We start from the raw sequence: 21803 nt of genomic DNA on the forward strand, positions 1-21803 counted from the left end.
CATCGAGTTGGTAACATATAAAGCTGAGGACAAAATACAGCAGTCTGACTCCAGGGCTGAATTCACTATGCAATAATACCAACAAGCTTATGAAAAGGTGTTAAATCCACCAACAATGAGAGAACTCTGAATAAAACAGGAAATCATGTCACCACTGTCGATCTGTGAGATAGAAACTTTAGAATGGTGGAGATAGATAATATCATCAAGTGTTGAAAATGAAAGTTTTAGACTTGTATAACTACTTAGAAGAATAATTTAGGAATGTCTAGTAAATTTGAAAGTTCTAAACTCTGCCATATTCAGGTTACACATAAAAGTCCTGGGAAAAATACTTACATAGGAAAAAATGTCTAAAACATTTGTGGCAGAATTGTTTAGATAATGAAAAACTGAAAATAAACAAATATTCAATAATAATTAGATAAATGAAATGCAGTACATACATTAAATGCTTGTTAAAGAGAAAGGGTTAGGCCTATATGTGTTCAGTAGGTAGATGTCAGAAACATGATGTTGAGTTAAATATTTTCAGAGTGGTACTGATTTCTTGATATCATTATAAAATTTTCAGTTCAGTTCAGTTCAGTCACTCAGTCATGTCCGACTCTGCAACCCCATGAATTGCAGCACGCCAGGCCTCCCTGTTCATCACCAACTCCCGGAGTCTACTCAAATTCATGTCCATTGAGTCGGTGATGCCATCCAGCCGTCTCATCCTCTGTTGTCCCCTTCTCCTCCTGCCCCCAATCCCTCCCAGCATCAGAGTCTTCTCCAATGAGTCAACTCTTCACATGAGGTGGCCCAAGTATTGGAGTTTCAGCTTTAGCATCAGTCCTTCCAATGAACACCCAGGACTGATCTCCTTTAGGATGGACTGGTTGGATCTCCTTGCAGTCCAAGGGACTCTCAAGAGTCTTCTCCAACACCGCAGTTCAAAGCATCAATTCTTTTGTGCTCAGCTTTCTTCATGTCCAATTCTCATATCCATACATGACCACTGGAAAAACCATAGCCTTGACTAGACGGACCTTTGTGGGCAAAGTAATGTCTCTGCTTTTGAATATGCTATCTAGGTTGGTCATAACTTTCCTTCCAAGGAGTAAGTGTCTTTTAATTTCATGGCTGCAGTCACCATCTGCAGTGATTTTGGAGCCCCCAAAAATAAAGTCTGACACTGTTTCCACTGTTTCCCCATCTATTTCCCATGAAGTGATGGGACCGGATGCCATAACTTCGTTTTCTGAATGTTAAGCTTTAAGCCAACCTTTTCACTCTCCTCTTTCACTTTCAACAAGAGGCTTTTGAGTTCCTCTTCACTTTCTGCCATAAAGGTGGTGTCATCTGCATATCTGAGGTTATTGATATTTCTCCCGACAATCTTGATTCCAGCTTGTGTTTCTTCCAGCCCAACGTTTCTCATGATGTACTCTACATATAAGTTAAATAAGCAGGGTGACAATATATAGCCTTGACGTACTCCTTTTCCTATTTGGAGCCAGTCTGTTGTTCCATGTCCAGTTCTAACTGTTGCTTCCTGACCTGCATATAGGTTTCTCAAGAGGCAGGTCAGGTGGTCTGGTATTCCCATCTCTTTCAGAATTTTCCACAGTTTATTGTGATCCACACAGTCAAAGGCTTTGGCATAGTCAATAAAGCAGAAATAGATGTTTTTCTGGAACTCTCTTGCTTTTTCGATGATCCAGCAGATGTTGGCAATTTGATCTCTGGTTCCTCTGCCTTTTCTAAAACCAGCTTGATCATCAGGAAGTTCATGGTTCACGTATTGCTGAAGCCTGGCTTGGAGAATTTTGAGGATTACTTTACTAGCATGTGAGATGAGTGCAATGGTGCGGTAGTTTGAGCATTCTTTGGCATTGCCTTTCTTTGGGATTGCAACGAAAACTGACCTTTTCCAGTCCTGTGGCCACTGCTGAGTTTTCCAAATTTGCTGGCATATTGAGTGCAGCACTTTCACGGCATCATCTCTCAGGATTTGAAATAGCTCAACTGGAATTCCATCACCTCCACTAGCTTTGTTCTTAGTGATGCTTTCTAAGGTCCACTTGACTTCACATTCCAGGATATCTGGCTCTAGGTCAGTGATCACATCATTGTAATTATCTGGGTTGTGAAGATCTTTTTTGTACAGTTCTTCTGTGTATTCTTGCCACCTCTTCTTAATATCTTCTGCTTCTGTTAGGTCCATACCATTTCTGTTCTTTATTGAGCCCATCTTTTCATGAAATGTTCTCTTGGTATCTCTAATTTTCTTGAAGAGATCTCTAGTCTTTCCCATTCTGTTGTTTTCCTCTATTTCTTTACATTGATCGTTGGGGAAGGCTTTCTTATCTTTTCTTGCTCTTCTTTGGAACTCTGCATTCAGACACACTAAATAGACATTGATATAATGATACTGGTAGATTCAGAGGAGCTGGGAATAATCAAAGAGCACTTCAAAGACCAAATTAATATGGCAAAACAGTAAACATGTTTTGCTATACTCTTTTCTATAAATTCTTTCTGCATATTTCTAACACTGACTCTCTCATTATATAAATATACATAGAGAGAGAGATGCAGATAGATAGATAAACATACATGTATTTTTCTTTCATGAAATAGACATTTTTATTTTCTGAGAGTAAAAGTGATATTTAAAATGTAAAACCAGGTAGGAGTCAGTTTTACAACCTGAGTCAGACCAAATTGTTAGCCACACTGTTCTACAGATGTGTTAAAAATAATTCTAGCTTACATTTTATAGCACCAAGTGCAAAAAGCCATGCCAATATTACTTGTGAACCCTTGTCAGACAGTAACGCAAGACTGTTCCTACATAATCTGTCTACTTTTTATGTCATCTTCACCCCCAACCCTTTAGACTGCAGAAAAGCATGTATGCATGTTGAATGTTTGACTATGATTATATTGAACTGATAAATAATTTTCCAGAGAGGTGAGGTGAGAACCTAGGAAAACTGCCGGGGTCCAGCCCCAGCTGATCCAGGGTATTTGAAGGAGAGATGGTGTCGGCGACCTATTCAAATATTCATAAAAGATATAAAGAGTAATAGAATGAGGATAGCTCAGTAGGAAAATTCAGGGGAGAAAAGAGGCTGAGTAGCTTGGTTTACGCGGAAAATCAATATAACCTGTGACACCAGGTTAGCTCTGACCACGGAGGCCACAGGCGCCCTCTCGAATAGCGGAAGGTGCCCCACCTTAGACACCTTCTTGAGTGCGTCTTAGAAGCCCAGGCAAATAAATGGTCGCAGAGGACCTCCGGGTTCCAGATGGAGACTCAGCTGAAAATTGAGGAGAAGAATGACATGGGGAGACCAAGCTTTGGTGAGCAAGGCCCGTAGCTTTATTTTCAACAGAGGCTTTTATACCCTAAGTTACACATAGAGGATAATAGGGGATGCAAAGTCAGCAGTCTTTGATCTTTATCAAAAACCAGGGTTTCTTTCCTGCAAATTTATCGTATACAAATGGTTTAGGTGATTTACATCATCTTCTGGCCAGAAGGCCTATTAACATTTTATGACTCTTGAAAAAGGTTTGTCAACCGTAAGACTTATTTTCTCTAAAAGTAATTATTTTAAGGTTTGGAGCCATCTTCCGAAAGTGTTAGATAAAATTGCATTCCTATAGGGCAGAGGTGTAATGGGTTTACAACAAAGGAAAGAATTTATTACCTTAAGGGTCTAAAGTTGCTTACACCAAGGCCACTACTTATTTTTTCTACATACCAACTATATTAATTAATACACATTCAAGGATACAATACAGGGGAGGTGGAAACTTGGCAGCAAGCATTGGCTCATCAATGAAATCTTTTACTAGTTTTATTTTGACAGTTTCTAACTCTCTGAGAGGCTCTAAGCTATTTGAATATCTTAAGCTTCCCGTGCCTCTCGAGGCTGGGAGACTGTAAACAATCGTATGCATAGCTGAAGGAGTCCGGGTAAACTTGTCAGGCAAATTAGAGAGCCATCTGAGGGGTTTGGATTTAAACACTCCTAATTGCCCAGGAACTTTATTAATTGGAGCTGTAAGTTAACTCTTTGACAGAGAGAGCGAGATGGTGGTGGGGGACAGCCCCCAGTAAAGTCAGAGGTGAGAGCACAAAGCAATAAAGTAGGCAGACTCTGGTTTTGGGGGGTAGATGCTCGAGAATATCCAGGGGGACTCCTGAGGCTCGATCCCGCCTTTGCGTATGCCGAGCCTCCTTCCTCATGACCTTTGTCACGAGTGGAATGCCTCTCACCGGCTCCCAGCAGAAAACCAATAAATCAATGGCCTTGGACCATAAGGACATCCTTGTTATCATAGAAATTCTTTGCCTTCAATACTCAACCAGGTCCATTAACGGTAGCAGTTGAAAAGTTTTAAACCTATGGGGACGACTGCAATATAAGAGTGGCCTCACCTTTTCTGGGTGTCTCATAGATACAGAAAGGTTCAGATTGGGCAGAAATTATGTGCTTTAATGATACCACATGAGCCCCATCAGGTCTGTCCATGATTCTGGACAACTCTGAAACATCCTGGGTCATTGAGCTGTGCCTCTCTGGCCAAGCACTTTCAGAAAGGTCCTCTTTACATCTTTGTTCCAGAGACTGTAGATGCTGGGGGTGAGGAAGGCAGAGATGACATTATAGAAAAGGGCCAGCTTCTTGTCTCTCTCTGGGTCATACCAGGACCTAGGCCTCATGTACATGATCATGACTGGCCCATAGAACATGGTGACCACAGTGATGTGGGAAGCACATGTGGCAAAGGATTTGACTCTCCCCTGGGATGTACAGGTGCTTAAAGTATAGGCAAAGATGCAAACATAGGATGCCAGGATGAAGGAGAGTGGGATCAAAGGCAGGATGAAACCCAAAATAAAGTCCAACTGGTCATTGAGGGATGTGTCTGCACAAGTCAACCTCAGGTCTTTAAGCACTAGCTCCCTGGACGCCCTGCTTGGCCCCTGCAATAAACTCTGCACTTTGCTTTATCACAGCCCAGTGTCAGGAGATTGGCGTTACTGCTCAGGTGAGCAGACCCAAGTTCGGTATGGCAATAGAATTTCTTTCTTAAAGCTCTGGTAGAATTCACAAGTAAAGCCATCTAGGTCTAGAGTTTTCTCTGTGAAAAAATTTTACTCAACATTCCATTTAAAAAATAGATATATGGCTATTTGGGTTTCTTATGTATTTTCCAATGAGTTTTGATAGTTAATATTTTTCAATGAATTTGTTCATTTTTTTAAGATAAATATTTTTTGGAATTAAGTTCTTCATACTATTCTCTTATTAATCTTAGCTTCCCTCATCCTCTGGTGTTTCCTCATATGCATGCACTGATCAGCCCTCATCTGAAGACTGGAGAGGGGCCTTATGTGGATTCCTGGGCTTGCTCTCTGTGAGGCTTTCCTCTCTAGTCCTCTGCTCTGAATTCTAGCCACCTTGACCTCTGTCTTAGTCAATTCAAGCTACTATAATAAAATACCACAGACTTGGTGGTTTAAATAACAAGCATTTATTTCTTGCAGTTCTGGAAGCTGCAGGTTGGAGATCAAGGTAAAATGTTTATCACATATTAAGTTTTTAAAAGGTAGAATACTTGATTCATTAGGATTTGCCTGCACAACCCAGAAAACCCATCTAACAGTTGTTCAGATATACAAGAATTCATTTTTTCACTAAAGAAAAAACCTTAAATGGTAAATGCATCATGTATTAGCTCATAGATGGATGATGCTGATGAGAGGACCCCTGTGATTCTCTGAACTCTTTCCTCAGGATCTCAAGACAGGTGTCCATTTCCACTTATGACATCTCATTCATGGTGATAGAAAGGAGGTTTGAGGGAAGAGGTTTGTATCATAGTCACTTATTCCCTTTTTGTAGGAAAATAAATATTTCACTAACATTCCTCAGCTGAATTCCTCTGGAGTCTTGCTAGAAAGGACCAGGTTACATCGCTGCCCTCACTGAGAGGAATTCTGGGAAAGGGGGAAATGGAACCACAATGTCTGGGCTTGGTCCAGGATGTATTCACTGCACCTAACAAGGGTTGTCAGCGAGAGGGTGATTCTCTCAGCAAAGAAGGAGATGGATAGTCATTCAACTAGCGTCTGCCATGATAAAATGTATGTAAAGCGTGATGTCACTGAGGTGAGAAAAAAATCCACTTTCATTTAAGGATAGGAAAAAATTTGAGAAATATCCACAAGTCATAACTAAAACTTTCTTTGTCATGTGGAAGGAACTAGAAGGTAATTATGTTCTCTTTTCTACCTTCCTGGGTCTGTGAACTTTCCTCGATGAACACGATCACTGTTGTAACTCAGAAACAAGGGAAGACTCTCTCAGGAGTTATCCTGGGTGTGAAGGAATCCATGGGGGAAGGACCTTCAGACTGAGAATCAGAATTTTCGATTTCCCATTCAGCCTCCACCACCTTGCAGCTCAGGTAGAGTCTGGAGAAACAACTCAGGACCCTGGAAATTCTGCAGTCCAACTTAGGGGGAGGGGTGTTAGTAAAGCCTAGGGAAGGGCTGCAGGTGAGAGACTTGGGTGGTCCTGACTTGTCATCCCCACCGCCCACATCAAGCAGAGAGTGCTTGAGGCCGTTTACAATCAAGCAGACCTAGATTGGGATCTCAGCCATTTGACCTTGGAGATGGCATTGCATGGCTCTGAACTTTGGTGTCCTCATCTTGAAAGTGGAAATAATATGCTTCCTGTACAGAGTAGTTGGAGGACTAAATGGAATGATGCCTCTGAAGTGCTGGGCACACAGAAGGTGTACAGTAAATGTTGGTTCCTTTCCCGTCCTCCTTGTCTAGCCCCAGGAGTACATGTATCCGACGGAAGCCCCCAAAGAGCTTGCTGCCTTCAAAAGTTGCTGCTCTTGAGTTTAGAGTGAGAGTCAGCCACTTTCCACTGTACGTGTGACTCTGTCCTTCCCACCCTAGAGGCTGTGAGGCTCCCCGCCTCTGGTCTGACTTGTGATGGATCATGACAGTGGGTTCAGTGCTGGTTAGGAGCAGAGCCTGGTGGTCTGACAAGAATCCCAGCTCCTCACAGCCTACTTAGTGCTCCAAGTTTCCTTTTCTGTACCTGTAAAATGAGGGTAATAATACTGCATGAATTTAGGATACATCAAATGTCTGGCCCATAATCACTGCTTGACACAAAGAAACCCAATGAGAAGTATTGTTATGCTACAGGGAACACAGCTCCATTTCAAAGAGAGGAAGCTAAATGACTTGGCCAGGTCACAGTGACCGGATCGCTCTGATGACAAATCCCTGTGCATCTGATGTTTCCCCAGAGGTTGTTCCTGGGAGCCCTTAGCCACTGAGCAGAAGGGTGGGGCCATCCCTGTGATGCCAGCCAGAAGTCTCTTGGGGCTGCTGCCTGGCATTAGATGCAAGAGATGGGAGTATGGATCAGCTTAAGCAGAAAGGGCGGAATCAGGGCATGAGAGCTTATCAAGGGGAAGAGGATGACCCAGACAGCCCCACTTACCCTCATAAGCAGAGGTGAGACATGTAAGCCTATGGCATTGAAATGCAGACGGGACTCAGGAGAACAAGGGAGAGGTGGGAGAGTGCAGGGGCAGAGTCTGAGGCAGAGGGGTGCTTCAGAGAGCACATCACTGGGGTCATAATGGACCATTACTTAGCTTTAGCTCAGAATGAGAAAGTATTTTATGAAGGGAAGATTCAAGGCTACATAAGCTTCCTTGAGAGGTAATGAGCCTGATGTCCTTGGAAGAATGTGAACAGGAGCTGGAGCATCTGTTGCCAGGTAGGCTACAGAGAAGATGTGTGTCCTGCTAGGGGCTGGATTCTCCAAGACTGCCTCCAGTCCCAAGTTCTGATGAATCTCTGAAGTTGCCCAGAATAGATCTGTGGGGTGTCACTGAGGACTCAGGGAGAGACCTGCAACACGGAACACAACAAAGCAAGATGCTCTGGACTGCTTGCTCTGGACCTGGGCCCGAAAATATTCTGAGCTCAGCATCAGCCACTGTAGACTCAGGCCCCTCCCAGACACAGACCTGAGAAGGACTGGGTGAGCCCTATTTGACAGGGAGGGGAAGACCAGGGCTGTGTCAGGGTCATACTCTGAAGGCAGCATCTGCCTGCAGTGTATGGCGAGGCTGAAAGTTTCTGGCATTTGTGCAAAGTGTGCCCTGGCAAAAGTGGGTGGATGAAGGTAGCAGCTGCCCCAGGCTTTCTCCAGAGACTCTTGAGAGCCAACACTGCTCCCTGGGGGTAGGCTCCAGGGGCTCTCTGGCCCATGGTTCTGTTTTCAGTTTTCAACCTTTTTCAGTCTAGTGGTACTGCCCAGCTCTTTTCCTTCTTCCCACACTGAGAGATTCAGAGCACTTGGGGCCAACTCTCTCAGTCTTCCTCCTTCAACCACCTTATGCCCTGATTTCTCCTGGGTGACTTGTGACCTCTAGACACAGGTAATCTTCTCTGCATCTCTGAGGAATGGGAACAAAAAGTGTAGGGAGAGAAAGAATGTCTATATTCTTTCTTTTCTCTTTTTACCCTGGCTTCTCCATATCTCCCTGTATGTAGATCATTCAATAAGCACTTACCAGGTCTTACCATCTGTCAGGCTCTGCATTAAGTAATGAAGTTACTGCAGGAAAAAAATAAAATTAGGCACAGTGAAGTCAACTGCTTATGGGGGATATGTCTGACTTGCAAACTTCCAAGTTATTTTTGGCTTGCCTTAAGTTAAGACAGAACCCAAAGAGCTGGCCAGCTGACATCCTGGAGTTCTGGGTTCTCATCTCTGCGACAAAACCCCACTGTGACTTGGAATGCATCTCCTTTCCATGTCTCCTCCTTGCACCTGGCATCTCGGGCCACTGTGGTGCCCTGTTTCAGTCCTTGCAGCAGCTGGAGATCTCTTTAAAGTGTTCGATCTACCTTGGAGTCTGGTGAACAAAACTGAGCCTTGCTTTAAGGAGTGAAGCCAGGGTATTTGTCTACCTCTCTTAGACTTTTCCCTGCAGGCAAGGGAGTCACCAAAAGGTTAAGGAGGGGGCCAGTCAGAGTCTTGTTTTAGAACGAGTACTCTGAAGGACACGGCAGAGAAAATGGGCTGAAACCAGACTCTTAATAGCAAACACATTCATTGACTATATGTGAAAACTAAAAACTTAGAAATGGCAGCACATTTGCCAACTCTTGGCCCCAAGAGAGAATATTCTCTTATCTTTGGAATTCCTCTAAGGAAGAATGTGGCTTGTAAGGTAGATATTTTTATTCCCATTTTACAGTTGAGGTAACTGAGGCCTAGGAAGCAAACTAACAACCCAAGTTCACATAGCGAGTAAAGCCAGAATCAGGATTCAAATAGAACCTGCTGTCTCTAAATCTTTTGCCCTTTCCACACTATTGTGTGGTCTTTCTTCTTTGAAACCACCCACCCCAAATACATAATAGTTTATATGGAAACTGAGGCCAACTTGTGGGTACAATGTGACCTACAAAGTCTGTATGGTGAAAGGGATTTAGTAAGAATAATTACCTGCCAGCTACTGGATAATGTCTGTGAAGGTCTTAGAAAAGGGCCTAGCGTGTGGGAGGTTCCAACTGTGTGCAGTCCTTTAGCCAAAGTCGAGAAGCCATGCACTGTGGTGCATGTAGACACAGGTTCTTGTGAAGACTCATCCAGGGTATCTGAAGGAAAACAAGCAGATTGGAGAACAAATAGGTTGAGTCAAATAAAGTGGTGCCGCGAGAAGGAATAACACTGACAGCATGAAGACTGCTTCACTCCCTGAGTACTGACAATACACACGACACCTCTTCAGTGATGCTGGCTTCTTCCTGTTCTCCATGAAGAAATGAAGGTTCAGGAAGGTTACGTTGGGGAAGAGCTAAGAGTCAGTAAGAAGCTAAAGGACGGAATGAAATGCTGGCTTTTGTGGGGAGAAGAAACAGAAGGTAGGCCTCTAGGGGAGTGAAAGTTGATTGTGAGCATCAGATATGGTGAAGTCCTTCTCAAGATGTTTGCTTGCATAGCTTGGACCTGAATCCCAGTCCCTGTATATGGAGAACCATCCAGAAATGCAATTTACATTTATTACGTCTCTATCACATTAGGTCCTCTGTGTGATGATTTCATGCCAAAATATCATTCAATCTTTGCAGCAAATTTGTAACAAAGAGATAATTACTCTCATTTTGTACTCAAGGAAGTGGCCTCAAAGGGTTAGAGGGCGGGGTAAAGGGCTTACTCAAGGTCATTCACTGAATAAACCTTAAAACCGGGACTTAGAACCCAGTGCGCCTTCTAACACACCATGACTTGTGATGGAGTAGGTGATGGTCAGAGAGCTGTCCTTGCTGGGAGCAATCTGAGGGTGTAACTAAAGTGGAAAAATAAATTGATGTCCTCAACAAGACCAAGTAGTTTTTCTCACTGTAATTTGCCAAATTGCATAATCTGTATGACAATGTTTATCTCTAAACACCTGGCTGCCTTACTAAGGAGAAGGGGATGCTAAGAGGAGGTAGAGATCCCCTGCCCAGTGCTTTCACTTCATAGCTGAGTAAAGTGAGGCTGAGATGAGCAACTGCTGGTGGGCCAGAGGCAGAGCCAGGCCAGATGTGGAAGCCCTTTCCTCTTCATAAATTTCCTGCGAGTGGTGGCAGTGGACAAGGGGAGGTAAAACAACCTGTCGTGGGGATCACGATGTTTCATTATAACTGGACACTGACCACTACCCCAACCCCATCAGCAGCCCTTATCCGGGTACATAGTTCAGCTAATCTTCTGTCTAAATTGGTGTCTTTCTTTTTCATTCAGAAGTAGAACACAATGCAAGAGACTAATCAGTCTTCTGTGACTGAATTCATCCTTCTGGGTTTCTCCTTCAGCCCCAAAACCACTCCTCTATTTTTCTCAGCCTTCCTGACAACCTACCTGTTGATCATTCTGGGCAATGGTTTAATCATCATCCTCATCTCCCTGGACTCGCACCTCCACACACCCATGTACTTCTTTATTGTCACACTTTCCACGTTAGATCTGGGCTATGCCACCACAACTATGCCCCAGATGTTGGCACATCTGGCAAGCCAGAAGAAGACCATCTCTTTTGCCAGCTGTGTGGCCCAAATGTACATTTTCTTGGTGTTAGGTGTTACTGAGTCCTGGCTCTTTGCCATCATGTCTATAGACAGGTATGTGGCCATCTGCCACCCACTCAGGTACAAGGTCATCATGAGTCCATGGCTGTGTAGGGTAATGGTCTTGTTCTGTGGACTCTGGGGTGTCATCTCAGCTCTTGTCTACACTGTTTTTGCCATGCGTCTGCCCTACTGTGGTCCCAACAAGATCAACCACTTCTTCTGTGAAGTCCCTGCTGTCTTGAAGCTGGCTTGTGCAGACACCTCAGTCAATGACCAGGTAGACTTCATTCTTGGTTTTAGTGTCATCCTGGTTCCACTTTCTCTCATCCTCGTCATTTACATCAATATCTTCATTGCCATCTTAAGGATTCGTTCAGCCCAGGGGCGGCTGAAGGCCTTCTCCACCTGTGCCTCCCACATCACTGTGGTCACCGTGTTCTGTGTGCCAGCCATGGTCATGTACATGAAGCCTGGCTCAGAGGCCTCCCCAGAAGAGGACAAGAAGCTGGCCCTGTTCTACAATGTCATCTCTGCCTTCCTCAACCCCATCATCTACAGCCTCCGGAACAAAGATGTGAAGAGGGCTTTCCTTAAGGTGATGGGCTGGCACAGAGCCCCAGAATGAGGCTGTGAAAGAGGTGCTGGGGGGTCAGAGGAACAAGACTCATGATACACAGTCAATGCCTTAAACACTCATTCATATGACCCAGCAGCACCACTACACCATCCCCATGCCCAGCCAGGAGTCTCAGCTTCATTCAGGCCCTTGGGGAGCAGACCTACCACAAAATCTCTTCCAAGCATATCAGTCTTTTATTTTCATCTTGTTCTAGTCTCGGTGATTTACAAAAGAAGGGTCTCTGAGACACTAAAATCTTTGATTGAGACAGAGGAATGAGCATTGGGGAATGACCTGTGGCTGAATCTTGAGAAAGGTACATGCCCTCTGGAAACTGCACTCGTGGTATTAGGTCAGATGGAGAGAAGGGCGAGGACACTGACATCGCAGGATTCCTGGCCAAGGGAGGAGACAGGGTGAATGAGGCCGTGTACAATCTGGCCCCTGTGGCCTCCCCAGGCTCATCTCACTCTGGTCACTCTGCTCCTCTTTCTCTCACTCCAAGTGAGCTGGATTTCTGTCTTTGCCTTGGAGGTGCAAAGACATGCTCTTTCCCATTCATTTCAGGGTTTCTACATAAGCTATTCCTTCTCTTCTCACCCTTAACCTCACCCCTTTATGCCATTGATGTCCTGTTCATCTGCCAGGTCTTGGCTTAAACTGCAGCTGCTCAAAGAAGCCTTTCCTTGAGCTCCCAGAGTGAGTTAGCCTTCCAAAGCATGCAGTACCTCTCATAATAATAAAGGCACATGATTCTGAGTTCTCTATTAGACAGCAAATTAGTAAATCCACAAGGCAGGATCATTATTGTCTAGTTGAGTGCTGTATCCCTAGAATCTAGCCCATGCCACTTATCTACTAGCCTTCAATGGATATTTTATGAGTGAAGGAGTAACAGTCCACCCAAACAGTCGGAGAGGGAAGATGAAGTCAGTGAGTAGAAAAGTTGATGGATTCAGACTAGCAAAATGTAAGAAATAGTGGCAGATGCAAAAAGTGTGTGTGCATACTCAGTCGTGTCAGACTCTTTGTGACCCCATAGACTGTAGCCTGCCAGGCTCCTCTGTTCATGGAATTCTCCAGATAAGAATGGGGAGGAGATAAAAAGGATTATATCTTGTTCAGCTATCATCACATAGAAGAAATGTTTTGCTTTTGTTATTAATAAATATGAATTGAATCATTTTCATCATCAAACTAGCAAGGATTAGGAAAATGATGATGCCCAGTGCTGGGAAGTGTGCAGGAAGACTTACACTCATGTTTGTTACTGAAAAGAATATTATTGGCTCTACCTTTTCAGAGCAGTGCCTTCTACAGAGTAGGCACTCAATATATCTGTTAAATAAGGAATTATGTCTGTATTTATTAAATACTTATGTGCCAATAAAGTTTTAAGAATTTTATATATGTTCATTTATGAAATAAAAATATCATATGACAAGCATATAACAATCTGTATCATACCTTCACAATGTTGTTATAAACAGGTCCAGAAATTTCACTTCTAGGAATTTGTCCTAATGTTACAGAGTCCCAGCTTGCTGACTGAGGAGATGGTAGATTGATGTCTCGAAAGAAGCATCTTATCTATCGAAGTCTGGATGCCAGGTTCTTTCATATCAGAGATGGGGGGAGGTGAGGAAACAATGTAAAAACACCATTTAATCTTGCAAGAATCTCCCAGAATGGCAAGTCTCAGGCAGGGAATGTGTTAATTTCTTCCTTCCTGACATCTACACAAGTACAGAGTTCTGAACAGAGGCACTTTAACAGTCAGGTAGAGGGGCAAGTCCCTTGGACAGCAAGGAGATCCAACCAGTCCATCCTAGAAGAAATCAGTCCTGAATATTCATTGGAAGGACTGATGCTGAAGCTGAAACTCCAATACTTTGGCCACCTGATGTGAAGAACTGACTCATTTGCTGGGAAAGATTGAAGGCAGGAGGAGAGTGGGACGACAGAGGATGAGATGATTGGATGGCATCACCGACTCAATGGACATGAGTTTGAGTAAACTCTGGGAGCTGGTGATGGACAGGGAAGCCTAGCGTGCTGCAGTCCATGGAGTCACAGAGTCGAACTCTGACTGAGTGAGTGAACTGAGTGAGGGGGCAAGATTCTGAGGCAGGCCATTATGTATGATTATAATAACAAAAGCAATGAAAAGCAAGTCAAAGTGACAGTTCCAACAGGGAGTCAGAACTGGCTTTTCCTGGCAATACTAAGAACAAAATCAGAAACACGGACCAAATTTTATGTTCAAATATGTTCATCAAAGAACTATTGGAGGACTTCCCTGGTGTTCCAGTGGTTAAGGATCTGCCTTCCAGTATAGGGGACATGGGTTTGATCCCTGGTCCAACTAAGATTCCACACGTGCATGCCAAGTCGCTTCAGTTGTGTCAGACTCTTTGTGACCCCATAGATTAGCCCTCCAGGCTCTTCTGTCTATAGGGTTCTCCAGGCAAGAGTACTGGAGTGGGTTGCTGTGCCCTCCTCAAGGGAATCTTCCCGACTCAGGGATGGAACCCCAGCCTCTCATGTCTCCTGCAGGCAAATTCTTCACCACTAGCGCCACCTGGGAAGCCCAAGATCCCACGTGCTGTGGGGCAAAAGAGCCCAGGTGCCTCATCTAGAGAGAAATCATGCTCCACAATGAAAGGTCCCACATGCCATAACGAAAATCCTGCATACCACAGCTAAGACTCAAAGAAGTCAAAAATAAAATAAATAGTAGAATAAATATTTTAAAAAATGACTGGAAACAGCTGCAAATATGATACATCAACTTTATGAAACAGTATGCAACTAATATTATCTATCATATTTAAAGCATTATTTAATTACAGTGAAAAGTATATATAACATTAGGTGGAAAAATTCAAAATGTAAATTTGTATGTATAAAGTTAATCCAATTTTTATAAAAATGCATACATTCATTTTTAAAAGCTTGAAAGGATATACATTAACATGTTAACATTGGCTCTCTCTGGGTAGTAAGATACCAAGTGATTTTTATTTTGGGTCATATTTTTCTCTACTTTCTAAAATTTCTACAATCAGCACAGATTGTCTTTATAGCAGAAAGAAATAAAGATGACTTGAAAAATATCTGTTATCAGAGAAAAGAAGGTGAGCCATGATGTTGGCATCATTTATTCATTCATCAAACAGTAATTGATGCTTACTGGAATTGCATGTCAGGCTTAATGCTAGGTTCTGTGGATGCAGGCATAAATAATGCAAGTCCCAATCTAATGGGGGAGAGACACATACCAAGACAAGGATGTTATAAGGTGCTGCTGGAAACATATTCAAAACTCTGAAAGAGTGGCAAGGAGGTGGTCCAGGCTCTAAAGACAGAGTTAAAGTTCTGCTGGGTTTTCAAAGCATGAGTAGAAGTTTGATAATTGGATTAAAGGGCAGGGAGCAGAGGTTGAAGTGTTCTGGAAGAGGAAATAGGATGCTGAAAGCCTAGAGACACAGAGGTTTTGGAGAATGGGCAGAGTGGCTGGAATGTAGGCCCAGGCAGGGGAGAGTAGATGTGACAGATAGGGCCTGGAACATTGTGTTGAAAAAATTAGATTTTTTTCTCTAGACAAGCACTTTTCAAGGATGTTACCTGAAACTCTGGTCCTGAGAAACATTTTGTGACAAAAAGATTTCTTGTCCAAATAGGCTTAGAAACATCGTTCTATTCATGCTTCATGCAATAGTAGAGAGTCTTGAGAATTCCGAGATTGTCTTTAGAGCCTGGACCACTTCCTTGCCACTCCTTCAGAGTTTTGAATGTGTTCCCAGCGGCACCTTATAACATCCTTGTCTAAGTATGTGTCTCTCCCCTACTAGACTGAGACTTGCATGATTTATGCCTGCATCCACAGAACCTAGCATTAAGCCTGACATGCAATGCCAGTAAGCATCAATTAATGTTTGATGAATGAGTAAATAGGAAGCAAATAGGTAAATGAGCAATGAAAAACAAGGAAAATACACACTGAGTCTATTTAACATAATATTTATCAAGGTTGAGTCATAAAACCCTTGCTTTCGGGAACATTTATTAGTTAATGAAACTTTGTTGTTGTTTAGTTGCTCAGTCATGTCCGACTCTTTGTGACCCCATCGACTGCATCACGCCTGGCTTCCCTGTCCTTCACTATCTCCCAGAGTTTGCTCAGATTCATGTCCATTGAGTCAATGATGCCATCCAGCCATCTCACCCTCTGCCATCCCCTTCTCTTCTTGCCTCCAATCTTTCTCAGCATCAGGATCTTTTCCAATGAGTCAGTTCTTTGCATCAGATGGTCAATGTATTGGAGTTTCAGCTACAGCATCAGTCCTTCCCATGAATATTCAGGGTTGATTTCCTTTAGGATGGACTGGTTTGATCTCCTTGCTGTCCAAGGGACTCTCAAGAGTTTTCCACAGTTCAATGTATATGCAGAGTACATTGTGCAAAATGCCAGCCTGGGTGCATCACAATCTGGAATCAAGATTGCTGGGAGAAATATTAACAACCTCAGATTTGCAGATGATACCACTCTAATGGTAGAAAGTGAAGAGGAACTAAAGAACCTCTTGATGAGGGTGAAAGAAGAGAGTGAAAAAGTTGGCTTAAAGCTAAATATTAAAAAAACTAAGATCATGGCATCCAATCCCACCACTTCACACCAAAAAGATGGGGGAAAAGACCAGCAGAGCAGCTAAAACTTGGGTCCTGGTATTAACTGCTTAGCTGTACTCATCTAGCATGCCCCTACATGGAGGTCTGAGTAAAGGGACAAAACTTCACACTGCTTCTGTAGTTCTAGTTCCCCCAAAATCTTAGGATTCCTTGGGGCATGTTCAGCCCTTCTATCTCTAGTCTGATGACTCCCTCCTTACTGAACCTTCCCCTGAGGAATGGTATCCCTTAGGATTAGAAGCCTCCTAAGGTGACATCAGGATCTATTTGGCTGCATCCTTAGGGACTCTGATCCCCAATACCCATGGGCCTCATTAATACACCAGCTAGGTATTTCCCAGGGAGCTGCTGAGATGTGGCAACTTCTGGAGAGTAGCTACAACAGGATTCTCTTATACCCAAGGCAGTTGTGGGACATGGGTGTGGAGGAAGGGTGTGTATTGGACTTGGGATAAGGTGAGAGTGAAAAGACAGGTAAGGGGCATGAAAGACAAAACCAGAATCCTGGGAAGGGTTCTCCCACCAGATCGCTGTCAGCAATAGTCCTAACAGAGCATCACCTGTAGATGGTGCAGAAGCAGCAGAGCCCAGTGAAGAGTGGCCTTTGGAGAAAGATCTGGGTTGTGCCCTTTAATACTGTGCAACATCAGAAAAGCTATCCTGTTTCCCAATTTCCTTTTTTCTAAAAATTCATAATTTTTGAGAAAAACTTGTTGTGGGATAAAATAGTAATAATAATAGTAACTACTGGCTTTAGAGCAATACTCTGCAGGCATAGTGTTAAGCAACTTTACATGTGCTGTTTCAATTAACCATCAGGACAATCCTTTGAGATTAGTACTATCATCATCACAGGTTTCTAGGAGAGGATGTAGACACACACAAGAGGTAACTCTCCCAAGGTCACTCTACTAATGAGCGATGGAGTCAGTACTCAGACCCAAGTCTGATTCTAGTGCCATGTGTGCTGTGTCCAGTTATTCAGTCGTGTCCGACTCTGGGACCTCATGGACTGTGGTGCCATACTCTTAATCGTTTTCTTATCCTGGGTGTAAACTAATTGGCCCACAATGAGCGCTTAGTGAAAATGGGTTCTGTCTCTGGTTCATCCCCTATCTAATGACATGTCTAGTTGCCCAGACTAAGCCTGGAAGAGAAGCACATTTGAAGAAGATAATACAAGGACTGCCTGTGTGTTCTTGATTTCATTTTTTCTGTTTTCAAACTTTATTTCAGTTACCAACTTGCTGAGAAGAGGATTTTAGTTATTCTGGACATGGATAACCCAGGTAGACATCACCAAGAAGATCTGGGTAGTAATTTTGAAAGAGAAAGTGATGGGGAAACCATTGGACTGGGAGTCCAGTCTTGCAACAAACTCACTCTTATGCCATTGGCATAACTTCTTAAAGTCATTAATTTGACATTCATTAGCAACGACCCATACCTTGTGCTAAGAATTGGAGATAGAAAGGTAAGATATGGTTTTTCATCTTCAAGGAATTCCACAAACTTGTGTGTGTGTGTGTGAGCATGGGGAATAATAAAAGTACATTAAAGGTGTTATCAGAGCCCAGAGGAAGAAGTTATGAGGGGAATCACAGAATACTTCCATGATTAGGGTTTTTACCAAGAGATGAAAGCAGAGGAGGGCATTTCATCTGGAGGATGATTTAACATTAGCAGTAATAATAACTGACACATTGCTATAGTATTACATACACTTAAAATATCATTTAATCTTCACAAAAACCTTCAAGTTATATGTTATTCTCCCAGTCTTAGAGATGATGAAATAGGGTTTGAGATTAATGGCTTTCTCTGGGTTGTGCTGTTGGTAAGTGGCAAAGCAAAACTCAAACCAAATTTAACCCCAGAGCCTCTACTCTCTCCTTAGAACATACTGCCTCATGAGAAATAGATTTGTGAAAGGACCTGGAATATTTGGAGGGTCATGAATGAGCTGGTTTGCTTTCAGCTAGAGTCAGCAGACCTTTCTTGTAGGGGACCAGATCATAAATATTTTAAGTTTTGTGGGACATATATGATCTCTATTAGAGTTTCTCAACTCTTGTTGTAAGGCAAAACAGCCACAGACATAAATGAATATTTTTTCAACCATATTAAAAAGCAAAAACCATTCCATTCCTAGATAGCAAGCCATATAAAGCACACAAGGTGAGTAGGTAAGTAATCAAGTTACTTACCAGGTTAGGTAAGAATTAAGTTCCAAAGTTACCTACCAGGTAGGTAAGAATCAAGTTCTTACCAGGTAGGTAAGATGAGTAGGTAAGTAATCAAGTTACCTACTAGATAGATAAGAATCAAGTTCCAAAGAGCTTTGAAAACCAAGCTAAGGAAATTAGACATTAGCTCATAAATAATGGGAGTTGTTTTTTTGTTTTTTTTTAGGGTTTGTAAACAGGGAAATATCATGATCATCTCTGTCTTTTTTGAAACTCACTCTGGCAGTGTGTAGATTGGGTTGGATGAAAGAAAGGCTAGAACAGGAAAGATCAGGGAAGATACTCCTGTTCTCCTTCAGTGAAAATATTCTTCTGAAATGTTTCTCATCTCAACTTTGTCTTGGATGTTGTATAGTCCTCCTGTGATTTAAATATAGTTGCTACTTAACAACTTTTAAAATTGTATTTTCCTAATTTGATTCTTAGAACATTCTCTCAAAGGACACAAGAATAAAGAATTTTAAACAAGAAAGAATAACAAAGATTTAATGCAAGTTTTATAATAGTGTTTTCCCTTCAGCTTGTAGTCTACTATTTTTCTTAACCTTTCTTCTTTCTGGAAGAGACTATGTGGGACCTTCTGGGGGGCAGGAGAACAACCCTGCCTGGATACCAATCATAGCTCCCAAGGGAGCTCCATATCTGCACAAATAAGACAGTAGGAACTTAAATTATATCTTGAATTTTTACATTACACTTGATAAATACTGTTTTCTCACTTTCTTTCAATCTTCTTTGGTTCTCATTATTAGCATATGACTTTGTTTTGACTAGCCTCTGTTATGAGGTTGGGTACATAGTGAGAAGTCACCCCTAAAATCATAGATTCTCTGAATCTTGGTGTCATTGAGCTTTAGAATCTTAGAATGTTTATGGCAAAGTTGAATTTTAATGTAGTACATCATGATTTCACATCCAAAGAAGTGATACCACACCTGAGTGACATGGCCTTACAGCTTATGCTTGAAAACTAAAAATGGAGCTACTACTCATTATTGAGTAGTATTACTCACTAGAAGTTTCTTGCCTTTTTTTTGTAACTGAGCTTAAAATTTCCCCTTTTACAACTTTTGCCACACATTTCTAATTTTCTTCCCTCCAGGAACATACAGTACACATTTCTACCTTTTTCTGCATGACAACCTTCAGAATATTTAGTGAGCTCTCTTAAGTTCCTCATAAGTCTCCCAGCTAAGCTTTCTCAGTCTCTTCCATTCTTCCATAAATAACAAGGTTTCATGGATTCCTTACTGATAAGCTCTTTTCTCTGTATTGAGAAGCTCTAGTTTGTGTTTTTTCCTTTTAAATTGCAGGTTCAAGAGTTAAAAACAGTTCTCTGGGTGGCTCTTGAGATTTTGCTTAACTCTGATAAATATCAGCTTCCTTAGTTGTAAAATGCAGCTAATAGGGTAGGTATTGACTTTGTGGGATGACCATGGATAATGTATGTAAATGGTCTGGACCAGTCCGTGTTCAGAAATCTGGTGTTGTTTAGTCGCTAAGTCATATCTGATTCTTTTGCAGCCCTGTAGACTGTAGCCCTCCAAGCTCCTCTGTCCATGTGATTTCTCAGGCAAGAATACTGCAATGGGTTGCCATTTCCTTCTGCAGGGGATTTTCCCAACCCAGGGATCAAACCTGTGCCTCCTTTGTCTCTTGCATTGCAGCTGGATTCTTTACCACTGAGCCACCAGGAAAGAAATCTGTTGATAGCTATGTAAATCCAAAGGAAAGCCTCAGAATGAGGTCAACTCCATTGCTAGCTCACTAGGAAGCAAAGTTCAGCAACAAGGATAGCTCCCATAGGTACAAATAGCAGCAACTGGTGCCCTTGGTGGGCCAGCTCGGACTCAGCCCTTTCATTTATCCAACATTTAAAATACCTACTATACGCTAGGCACTGCTCTAGAATCTGGTAACATACAATAAATCAAAAAGATAAAAATTCCTGAATTCTTGTGAGGGAAACTGATGATTTCAAAAAATTATTTTGTACATTAGAAGTTGCTAACTATTATGAAGATAGATAAAACAGAAAATGTACGGAGTATGGGATATTTCAGATTCAAACAGGATGATCAGGAAAGATTCAAGTCTTCCCTGCAAAGATGACAATTGAGTAAATTCTTGAAGGAGAGAAGAGCATGAACCATATCCACGAACTCTCATACTACTGCAAAGAGCCTCTAATGTGAGTATTAATATCATTTTTCTCATTTATCCAAGCCTGAGTCCCATCCACGGCTTTATGTAGTGTTATTTTAACACAAATTGAGAACTATCAGCCAGCCTTGTCATGCCAGTGCAATGCTTTAAATGTTGAAATTCTGACCCAAAGTTTTGAGATTCTCTATGAAAACCACTTGATAATTTGCAATGTTTTGCAATATGAACTTTCTGCTCTCTAAAAGTGTTGATACACAGGTCAGCTCTTTCTCTCACAATGTTACCTAAAATGGGTCTATTTTGTGCTTGTGTGTTCTTAGTCACTCAGTTATGTCCAACTGTTTGTGACTCCATGGACTATAGTCCATCAGGCTCCTCTGTCCATGGGATTTTCCAGGCAAGAATACTGGAGTGGATAGCCTTTCCCTTCTCCAGGGGATCTTTCTAACCGAGGGATCAAACCCAGGTCTCCTACATTTGCAAGTGGATCCTTAACCATCTGAGCCATCAGGGAAACCTGCTAAACCCTGCATGAAATTGGTGCGAGGGACACATTTGAGACTTGGACTTTGAGTCCTGGCTCCGTCATTTACTCTGTCCAACACTGGACAGGAGATTTTATGAAAAGGAAGTCGTGACACTGACCTCAGTGGGTTGTGGTGACAACCAAATGAGATCACCTTTATTAAAACATTTTCATAGAATGCCATTTCGTTAAAGACAATTTCCTTCTTTGGTGTCTGGAAAAGGTGTGTATCTAGCAGTTATGGTTCTGTTGCAAAAGGACTAAGAAAAAAGGACTGGTCAGTATTGTGTTCTGCTGTCTAGGCCTGCCAAGGTGAGATCTAGGATGGAGTTCAAATCACCTGAAGATCCATTCCCACCCAATACTCAACTCTCTCCTGTGAGCAAC

The 21803-nt window shown here is 42.4% G+C and overlaps 1 protein-coding gene across 1 annotated transcript; it reads left to right on the top strand.

Moving 5' to 3' along the window:
• The first annotated feature begins 10853 nt into the window (after positions 1 to 10853).
• On the top strand, positions 10854 to 11792 carry LOC109556892 (olfactory receptor 2A12-like). Its single transcript, XM_019958264.2, has one exon. The coding sequence runs from the start codon at positions 10854 to 10856 to the stop codon at positions 11790 to 11792; it is 939 nt and encodes a 312-aa protein (XP_019813823.2).
• The last annotated feature ends 10011 nt before the right edge of the window (positions 11793 to 21803 follow it).

This window comes from Bos indicus, chromosome 3, assembly GCF_029378745.1.
Source record: "Bos indicus isolate NIAB-ARS_2022 breed Sahiwal x Tharparkar chromosome 3, NIAB-ARS_B.indTharparkar_mat_pri_1.0, whole genome shotgun sequence".
NCBI classification, from domain to species: domain Eukaryota; kingdom Metazoa; phylum Chordata; class Mammalia; order Artiodactyla; family Bovidae; genus Bos; species Bos indicus.

Bases quoted from the DNA above. Each gene is read 5' to 3' on its own strand.
- LOC109556892 (XM_019958264.2), top strand. From the start codon at position 10,854: ATGCAAGAGACTAATCAGTCTTCTGTGACTGAATTCATCCTTCTGGGT.